The 9,776-nt window shown below is 39.4% G+C and overlaps 6 protein-coding genes across 6 annotated transcripts; 2 read left to right on the top strand and 4 right to left on the bottom strand. All coding sequences in view use genetic code 12, as the record gives it.

Annotated features, from left to right (window-relative positions):
- Nucleotides 1–2,212: 2,212 nt before the first annotated feature.
- KGF57_004182 (uncharacterized protein) lies at nucleotides 2,213–2,554 on the top strand (the record flags this gene model as incomplete). Its single annotated transcript, XM_051753664.1, has 1 exon — nucleotides 2,213–2,554. One exon carries the CDS (start codon nucleotides 2,213–2,215, stop codon nucleotides 2,552–2,554), a length of 342 nt encoding a protein of 113 aa, XP_051607339.1.
- A 31-nt stretch (nucleotides 2,555–2,585) lies between these two features.
- Nucleotides 2,586–4,052, bottom strand: GSH2 (glutathione synthase; the record flags this gene model as incomplete). Its single annotated transcript, XM_051753663.1, has 1 exon — nucleotides 2,586–4,052. The coding sequence occupies one exon, from the start codon at nucleotides 4,050–4,052 to the stop codon at nucleotides 2,586–2,588; it is 1,467 nt and encodes a 488-aa protein (XP_051607338.1).
- Nucleotides 4,053–4,829: 777 nt separating this feature from the next.
- On the top strand, nucleotides 4,830–5,311 carry RPP2A (ribosomal protein P2 alpha; the record flags this gene model as incomplete). The annotated part of the gene is made up of 2 exons (XM_051753662.1): nucleotides 4,830–4,845; nucleotides 4,974–5,311. 2 exons carry the CDS (start codon nucleotides 4,830–4,832, stop codon nucleotides 5,309–5,311), a joined length of 354 nt encoding a protein of 117 aa, XP_051607337.1.
- A 152-nt stretch (nucleotides 5,312–5,463) lies between these two features.
- KGF57_004179 (uncharacterized protein) lies at nucleotides 5,464–6,744 on the bottom strand (the record flags this gene model as incomplete). The annotated part of the gene is made up of 1 exon (XM_051753661.1): nucleotides 5,464–6,744. One exon carries the CDS (start codon nucleotides 6,742–6,744, stop codon nucleotides 5,464–5,466), a length of 1,281 nt encoding a protein of 426 aa, XP_051607336.1.
- A 263-nt stretch (nucleotides 6,745–7,007) lies between these two features.
- On the bottom strand, nucleotides 7,008–8,216 carry CYS3 (cystathionine gamma-lyase; the record flags this gene model as incomplete). The annotated part of the gene is made up of 1 exon (XM_051753660.1): nucleotides 7,008–8,216. The coding sequence occupies one exon, from the start codon at nucleotides 8,214–8,216 to the stop codon at nucleotides 7,008–7,010; it is 1,209 nt and encodes a 402-aa protein (XP_051607335.1).
- A 1,023-nt stretch (nucleotides 8,217–9,239) lies between these two features.
- Nucleotides 9,240–9,527, bottom strand: KGF57_004177 (uncharacterized protein; the record flags this gene model as incomplete). Its single annotated transcript, XM_051753658.1, has 1 exon — nucleotides 9,240–9,527. A coding segment is annotated over one exon (288 nt), but the record flags the coding sequence as incomplete, so codon positions are not given.
- Between the last annotated feature and the right edge of the window lie 249 nt (nucleotides 9,528–9,776).

Below are 9,776 nucleotides of genomic sequence, written 5' to 3'. Positions count from 1 at the left end.
AGAGATCTTGGATACACACGAATATACCGAAATTTACATTAAAGTAGTAGATGCTGAGCATCAGAGACTTTAACTTGTACAGCCTTTTCCCTCCCACCATCCCTAACCGCCCTTTCCACAATTGCCCTGAACTTGACCCTTTATCCATTCCATCCTTGTGCTTGTAATGAAACCACGATTCTTTGTGATAGCCTTTAACAGTGTCGCTCTCTCCTCTAATCTCTTTAAACAAGGACTTGTTACCCCACCCGACCTCCACAGTCTCTAGTTCTAACCTGTGGCAATAGCAGCTCATCACAATTTGGCTGAGCCATGTCTGACCCAGTCATTTGCCTCACTTACCGACTGTTTTCAGAGACCCAAAATGACCTCAAGTCCTTCAAAGAAAAATAGCAGAACCTCCAGTAAGCAAGTAGATGAAAAGCAGCCACTCTATAATTACAGTCCACTCTTTAAAGTTAGCACAGATTTAAACAAACACTCATAGCAATGCAAACATACCATTTTGGAACCACAGATTTGTAGGACGTTTTTTTTCAGTATTCACTAAGAAAGCAGGTCACCAGTTGATCATTTTCCCACATCCTTTCATCAAAACAGCTCTAAGTGGATCGTTGTCACGCCTCTCCTCCTTCATCATATCAGCACAGCTTCTTCTATCCGACATTGGAGAGGTAATAGCAAGATTTTGACACATCTCAGAATTCCACCAGCTGAAGATCACGCAAAAGGATGTAAAAACAAGAGGAATTGCAATGAGCCTCTAGTAGATGATTTTGTGGGATACTAGTTTGTGGTACTAGAAGCCTGGTTGAGTTGGATGCTGGTTGTGAATACCGTTAGAACCGTCTTTCTTGTTGAATGTGTAATACTGGTGGACTGACACAAGAATATATTTTGGTTGCCAAAAATTCACACAGAACTTTTACAAAATTTCATCAAATCTCTCTCCATGACAATATACAACCAACTAAATAAATGAAATACTACACACTAATCATTCTGCTTTACAATTTCTATTTGGAGTCAAAACAAAAGAATCACTAAACACAGTATCTCTTGTCATTATGACGCCATACACTGATACTTCAACCAATCGTACTATATTATGGCCAAAAAGTTCCCTTATTTCTGAAAACGGTAAGCAAGGGAGAATCATTGATCAAAAAACTAGTCCCTCAATGACTATAAGGCTGCAAAAGCTGGCCACTGGGGCTGCTCTCGTTCCATTTTCCGTACAAAGTAAAAAAAAACACTGTATAAACTAAAAGAAGAAAAAAATTCAAATGGTCCCTAGCAGGATCGAACTGCTGATCTTGGCGTTATTAGCACCACGCCTTAACCAACTGGGCCAAGGGACCTATTTTCTTGAGTTTCATACGTTTGGTTTATTTAGATCAGAGAAAGAAAAAAGACTCTCAATATACAACTTGGTGCTGTAAATTTCTTCACACAGGAGTCTAGACCAGAAATTTACTTCAGGAGAAGTATTATTTTGCTTTCAGAAAGTAAGTGCTCACAAGATTAGCCTTTTTTTCAGAGTAGTTCCCTCCGTTGACAAAACTATTTTCCTTGAAAATCACCAAATGTCATTTTTTTTTCTTTTTTTTCTTTTTTGCAACACCTTTTGATGTAAGTTGTGACAAATGTTGTGGAATCAATACCATCAATTGTTGAACTTTTTGAAAGAAGTCATTGATTCATTGGCATATACATACCCCCCAAAAGTACGTTTTGAACTGTAATGATACACACTCTTTTACCATCAAAGAAAATAAACTAACCTTCTTCATAAAAGGGGGTTCTTTATTTCCTAGACCATCCCACGATCTGGCCATTCTACCTCACAATATTGATCCCGCAGCTACTTCTCACATTGGCAATACATCTGTCAATGCTCTTGTTTGTCTATCCTCCCGCTTCAATCATCATGACGTTGTTAATTGGTCCATTTGGTATGCTTGCAGCTTGGTTCCCAATCTACCAATGCTCAAGTTTATTTTCTCGGATTATAGTCACTATAGTTCTTCTCCCCCATATCCAAAAAGTTGCGTACGAGGCAGTCCTCAGTCGTGAGAGTAACAACCTGTTTGTACGGTTGCTAAGAGCTAGGAACGGCTACCAATCACAATCCTTGTCAATTTGGAGCAGAATAAAGAGCTATTTGTATGATGTTTGGAGGTTCTCAATATTTCCCATGCTGTTACCGAGAATGATTGTTTTGTGTCTTGTTGATTGCATTCCCTTCATTGGTCCTGTATTGGTGTTTTATTTCCGTGTAACTTCAAAGGGGTTTTTGGCTCACCGAAGATATTTCGTATTGAAAGGGTACAACAAAACAAAGATGAAGCAAGCCTTCAAGGCAAACCGACCGGCTTACATTGCCTTCGGACTCGCTGCCATCTTGTTTGAAATGATGCCATGGGTCGACATTTTGATCATATTTACCAATACAATTGGAGCAGCTTTATGGGCTGTGGATATGGAAAACAAAGAGAGACAAGCTTTACATCAAATCGAGGATGAATATATTGTTGAACTTGCCTCCTTCTAGATAGAAAATGTAAATTCAAACGTCTAAAAGTCTAGTAGATGTATGCATTATCAACGCAACCAAACCCAGCAGCTACACCTCCCTCATCACTTGTTTCAAACTTTGACCTCAATAACCAGCCGGCATTCTTATTGGTCTTTATGCTCCCCGTTTGCTCATCAAAAACTATCGTTCCAAAAACACCCAATTCCGAGACTATATTTTCGTGATATATTTCACCATTGCGAAGAATCTTGTTTCGATAAGTTTCTGGGTTGATTAACTCCATTAATATATAGGCGCCCCAATCTTTCTTACTGATCTTGTCTAAAAATTTAGGAATGTCAAGTTTGTAGATGTTATTCCCACCACCTTCTCTTTGCGGCTTCAATACAAATTTTTCTGGTTCTTGGATTGCCAACTTGGCTGCTTCTTGACCTTGCTCCGACTCATCAAACGGGAGTATTCTCACAAATGTTGAAAGAAGAGATTTAAGATCTTGATCAGTGACATGCGGAAGAATCTGCTTGATTATACTTTCATTTGTCAAAAGTTGCTGAATTTTTTTAGACCCTGACAATTGCGTCAAGATTGATGGACATTTGATTGCTTGCGATTTCTCCAAAAACAATCTTGCATTCCAAGTTTTGGTTGGATTGGAGTCATAGTCGCTTGGACCATACCCCGAACGATAATACACCACGGAAATTTCATCCATGGTTGACTTGATATACAACTTGCCACTGTTGTTGGTAACCAATGCATCCACCTCCTCCAAAGTAACTCTAACTGATCTTATGCCATGATCATGAAACAACGCATACTCAACAATACGCTGATCAAAGCAATTGCGCTCCTTTGGCTGTACCACAAACAAGACAATAGTATCCTTATTGTCAGCTTCCCCATTGTAGTAATAGTTCCCATCAGCCAAGCCTTGTGCAATATCTGTGGCGGAAGTAGAAACAGGGATTTCACCATCTTCGTAATACTTGAAGTTATATTTATCGTCATAGAACCCAGCCAAATTCAAAAACGATTGCAATTGGCCGATTTTTGTCGATAGCCCACCAAATGAAACACTAACTGTGTTGAACTCAATTTGCTTAATCTGTTGCTCAGTGGAGTCAATCATATAATCAGACCGGAAGATTCCCAAGGACAATGGTTGTAGCACTCCATCGGCAATTGACTTTTGGTAAATATCAAATAGTTTGCCCGAAAAATCGGGGTCAAACTCAGCCAAGGACTTCAATATATCAACCAACCAACCTTTCCTCTTTGTTATCAAGTTGATGTACAATTCATTGTACAAGGTTTGAACTTTAATCGCCCGCTCAAAGCTCGACTTGGGAATTGGTGTGGGGAACAATGTGATTGGAGCCACACTTGCTTGGTGGATGTCAAAATTGGGAGGGTACATCACCAACCCATTGGTAAGGGCCCATTGCTGTGCATTTGTGATGAGGTCTTCTTCCTGGGTGGGCGATAATAGGTGAGGAAATGGCTTGGGAGGCATTGATGTTGTCGTGGCGAGGCTCTTGTTGCAAAAGTTAATAAACCCCAAAACGTTGAATGTTCAACACTGTTTAGTAAGCGCGATAGTAACGTCAAACGCGACGCTACCAAATTTTAATAGAGATCAGTAGTATTAAAGAACAGAGAATTGTCGTCTAGTACCGCTTGTAGCACACTCGAGCCATCGTAGAGCATATTCACGCTTGATGTGCCTTTCAAATCGAGTACGGTTGTTGGTTTTCGGTTGTACATAAAAAATTGGGTTCAATTTGAAGTAAAACAATTGACTGAACACGACTCCGTATGACTGCGAAAGCTCTGCAACAGCAAAACTCTTCATTTCGGCAGCTTGATATTCATTCACCCGTGTGTGCTGTCAACACTTGTGACTACGCAATACTACCTAACTCCATTTCTTATCTTTGCATCAATATTTTTGCTCAAGTCACATGACCAAATCGTGACTGTTTTTTTCTTTTTCTTTTTCTCATTCACACACATACACGCACACACTTTGCTCAAAAGTGAAAATTTCACGCAAATAGACGAAGTGGATTATTGAAACCTTAAACATTAACCAAAAGAGTATGTCCAGTAACTACTACGAGTGATGGATGGAAACCAGGAGAATCAGAGGGAAATCTAGCCGTGACCACGGCACTGAACTTGAATTACAAAGCTTTTTCAGGAGATACAACAAGTTTCCACAAGAGTGTGGGTGATGGTATCAAGTGAGGCAATAATAATGCATAAGACATCAGACTTTTGATATTTACACATGGACAGCCGTTTCAGTATGGTGCCATTTTGGACCCCGGATTGGCCCTACCTACCAAGATGGCCCTTGTCTCTATTCCATCCAAATCCCGTCTCACCCCACCGATTCCATAGCAGTCAATTTGTTACTAACATCATTTCTTAGTGAAATACTTAGCTGCATACTTATTATTGGTCAACGCCGGAAAAACCTCCCCATCAGCCGAAGACATCAAATCAGTCTTGTCTGCTGCCGATGTCGAAATCGAAGAAGACAAGATTGAAAAATTGATTTCCGAATTGGACGGTAAATCAGTTGAAGAATTGATTGCCGAAGGTAACGAGAAATTGTCTAGTGTTCCAACCGGTGGTGCTGCTGCTGGTGGTGCTGGAGCTGCCGCTGGAGCTGCTGCTGGTGGAGCTGCTGAAGAAGCTGCCCCAGAAGCTGCTGAAGAAGAAAAGGAAGAATCTGATGATGATATGGGATTCGGTTTGTTCGATTAAGCAAAATGGTTGAGGAGATAGTTACGAGAGGGGGACCAATTTCTGGCTCTTTACGTATCTGATAGAGGTTTGTACTATAGCAAATAACAAGACAACTTTGAAGACGGTTTTTATTTTGTATTATGTGTAGTATGTAAAAAATGTACTGCAAATTATAGTTCATCAGCGGTAGCTTTTCTCATTGCCATGGGATTACCAAATATCTCGTGTCTAGCAGATAGCATAAACTTATCAAAGTCGAGATCTTGCTGGGAGACATCCTCTCTCTTTTTCCGTTCTTTGCCCAATTCAACCTCCTTGCTCAACCATTGCAAAAATTCAGAACTTGGCTTCAACCGTCTGTCATTTTTGTGCAAATTTGCCAAGTTGGTAAAAAAGGCTTTCGCATCGTCATCATTCTTGAATTTACCTTCACTTAATGCTTGTTGGATAAACTTGGACATATTGGAATCAGGGTCAGTATCTTCAATTGTTCTCTTGTCATTGTTATTGCCTCTCAAGTTGAGATCTTCCAAGATGTGTACTACCCGAACTTTGGCTTCTGCACTCAAGCTTGGATAGACACCAATCACTTGATTCAAACCCTTGGGATGCTCAAATGAAAACAATTCTTCAGCTATACTTGGATTTTGAACTAGAGCTTGAATGATACCGGTTTTGCGCTTTTGTATAATACTTGGCGACTCATTAATGGCTTTCAATAACGAGTCAATGAACTCCTCCACATTGAGACCTGCAACTTTCCCGTCGAGTAGGTTTGCAACAGCACCAGGATTGTTCCTAAGCGACGCAGCAATGATATTGTAGATTTTTTCTTCAAGCTGCACATCATTGGTGTTGCTAGACAAGTCAATCAATTTATGGAAAAGATTTCCATTGCTGGTCAACTGCTCTCCAAGTTCGATATCATGGGACAAGTCATTTATAGTGTCCAACGCTTTCAATAATCGTTCCTTGTCACCATGTTGATCGTAATGTTCAACTTCTTCCACAGCCGAATCGAAATCAGACAAGTCACCTTGACTCACTCTCAGCTTGTTCTTTTTATTTATATGAAGAGCACTGGCAATTTGCTCATGTTTAAGTTTATCAGAATCGTCATTGTGTGCTTGCTCTCCTCCATTGTCACCTCCCACAACAACAACAACGCTTTCTTCTTTTACCTCATTATCCGACTCACCCGACATCAATTTAGCTTCTCGTTCCGAAGTTTCCAAATTCAATCTAACGTGTAGTCCAGCGGGGATATCTTGACCTGGTTTTATAATTTGCCAATCGTTTGTAGCAACAAATATTTTAGGGTAGCAAATTGTGGGATTGGTAGGATCAGGACAAATAAGTTCCTCTTCAACGTCCACTACTGTTGCTGCTGTCGTCAATTGAGTACTGAAAAGGGCCACACTTAGTAAAACTTTGATATCTGATAACAACATCACCACCCTGTCTTGGTAGAAGAGCCCTGTAGCTAGTGATGAATTTGTAATAACAGCGTGACATAATTGGTGTGCATTAAATACGACACACGTCGCGCTTCAATTTCGTTTCCTTCCACCAAATTCCATCGCCTATAAGGAGAGGACCACATTACAACAGTACACAGTTGGAAGCCCCATAAATCTATAATCTCTTTATATTTAAAAAACTATTAATAAGTGATACACAAAGTACAATCCGAACAAATTACCATGCATGCCCATTACAAACCCTTTACCTTATGTAAAGCTTGCTCGATATCCTTGAGTAAATCATCAGTATCCTCAATACCAACTGAGACCCGAACCAAGTCATCGTAAACACCATTAGCTTCTCTTTCAGCTTTGGGGATACCTCCGTGAGTCATTATTGCTGGTACTTCAATTAAAGATTCAATCCCACCAAGTGATTCAGCCAAGGTGAACAATTTCGTTGAAGAAGTGAAAACTGACGCCCCCTTGGCTCCGCCTCTGATTCTAAAAGAGATCATTCCTCCACCTAAACCATCTCTGTGCTGGCGCAAAACAACGCCATGTTGTTCATGGGATTTCAATCCTGGGTAATTAACATGAATGACTGACCCGTCTTCAATTTTTGATTGCAAATACTCGGCAATCTTTTGTGCCGAAGTTGAAGCTTGACGCAATCTCAAATGCAAAGTTTTCAAACCTCTGTGAGCCAACCAAGAATCAAATGGTGATGGGATGGATCCAATGGCGTTTTGTAAAAATCTAAACTTTTCATGCAAATCAGTGTCATTGGTGGCCAATACCCCCATAACAACATCTGAGTGTCCATTGATGTATTTTGTGACTGAGTGAACAACCACATCAGCGCCAAATTTCAAAGGGTTGGAGATATAAGGAGACAAAAAAGTATTATCAACAACCAACAACACCTTGTTTCCAGTAGCTTGTTGGTGATTTTGTAAAATTTGTTTAACTTTAGCGATATCGGTGACCTTCAATGTTGGGTTTGAAGGGGTTTCCAACCATACCAATTTAGTTTCAGGTCTTAATGAAGATTCCAAATCAGACACCAAGTCACCAACAAAAGTAGCTTCGACACCGTGGTGATTGGCCACTTTGGTGAAGTATCTATGGGTCCCGCCATAAACATCACCACCGGAAATGATGTGAGATCCAATGGGTAAAGATTGGATAACCAAAGCAGTAGTTGCAGAACCTGAAGCCAAGGCAATCGCATACTTGGCTGACTCCAAAGAGGCAACTGCAGTTTCGAAATTGTCTCTATTTGGATTAGCAGAACGTGAGTACTCGTAGATCCCAATGGGTTTGGAAGGTTCAGATTGACCAAAAGTGGTGGATAATGAAATGGGTTCAATCACTGCACCGGTAGTAGCGTCAATAGGAGCACCAACGTGAATAGCTCTAGTTCCAAAGGCAAAGGTAGAAGACGAATCGATTGTCATGACTGGGATTATGGTTGGTGATGTGTGTATACGAGTGTATCAATAAGCAATATATATATAAGTAAAGGGTCTGCTTAGTAAAAATCAACTTTGTTGAGTCTGAGATGCTGATTTACAAAAAAAAAAAAAACAAAAAAAAAAAAAAGGAAAATCTTTTTCAAAGCTTTTGTGCTGTGATGTGATGTGGTGTGGCGTGGTTTGGCGGTGGGTTGTGTAATGTGAATGTGAGGTGACTTATATTATAGATATATTTACACCGAAAATTCTCTTTTGTAAAAAGTAGTTGGAAAAAGAATGGTGGCTGTACCAATATAGTTTGTATTCTTCGTGACAAATGGTGAAGAAAAGTTGTGTAAATATGTGGATTGTGAGTGGTTTATATAAAGCGCTATAATGCTATGCTAAATGTTGTTGTGGTTGTTTGTTAATAAAAAAATTTCTTTTTCAATTTACAAAGCCACAGTATTAGGCACGTGATCAGCTTACTAAAAGGGTATACGATTACTAATATCATCACCGAAATTTAATCTCTACTTCTACAAGTAAAAATCTCAGACAAAAGGTGTAGGTAGAGAGAGAGAGAGTCACTAGTGTCGAGTTAGTAGTGTTTGTTTCTTGTACTATTCAAACACTACAGATAGATATGTCTATATTAAGAGGGATATATATATATATTTATATATACAGATAACCCATTCTGCAGTAGCTGCTCTTTGTAACAACTCTCTTTGTTGCTCTCTTTGTCTCTTGTGTTTTTTTTTTGTTTTTTTTTTTTTTCGTATTGTCTTCTACAGCATTAGTTCATGCTATATAAATCTATTGATAAGACTATAACTGATATGCAAACAATAGAAGTGAAGCCACAAATCACGTGATATCACGATATGGTTTTTTTGTAGCACCCCGCAGCCGCTTCTATTGTTTTGTTTGCAGCTTTATTGCTTTATTGTTGTATGTTTGTTCTGTTTGCTGCAAAACGAGAAATTATACCAACTGAACTACACTGTTTTGTCACTGGATACGTCATATGAATTGAAGATTACACAAGCAAAAGTATTTCGAAATCTTCCTTAACTCCTCGTCCTCGTAAATCCGTTTGAACAACACATCCAATTTTCTTTTCCCCTCAGCCAGTTCAGCAGTATAGGTTCCTAATCTTATTTTGTATTTATCATCCATGTGGTTGTACTTCCGAGACTCGATATTCCTTTCCAAATGTACCGCCACAACTACAAATGGCAAAGTTGGACTAAGTATATTATAACTATCCAATTTGTATCCACCATAAACGTCAATCAATTCAGAACCCCACTAGTGAACACCTGCTTGGAGAAAGTTGCAGAATAAACTAGCAACTTCGGCTACTTTACAGTGTTTCTGACCCATCCTTGTTGATAAGACAAGCATCTGTAAATTGTGATGAGAAAGCAGGTTAAAGGTAGAGGTAGATTCCTTATTAGCATATGTGTGATACCCTTAATCACTATATAGACTCAACGTTTTCAACCTGGGGAAGGAATTAGTGAGGTGGTTGTTGAGATGCTTCGTAAAATTTCTGCT

Source organism: Candida theae (genome assembly GCF_024610275.1).
Source record: "Candida theae strain CBS 12239 chromosome Unknown scaffold89, whole genome shotgun sequence".
Lineage (NCBI taxonomy): Eukaryota > Fungi > Ascomycota > Pichiomycetes > Serinales > Debaryomycetaceae > Lodderomyces > Lodderomyces theae.
The sequence above is the reverse complement of the archived record's forward strand: the minus strand, read 5'-3'. Positions and strand labels throughout refer to the sequence as shown.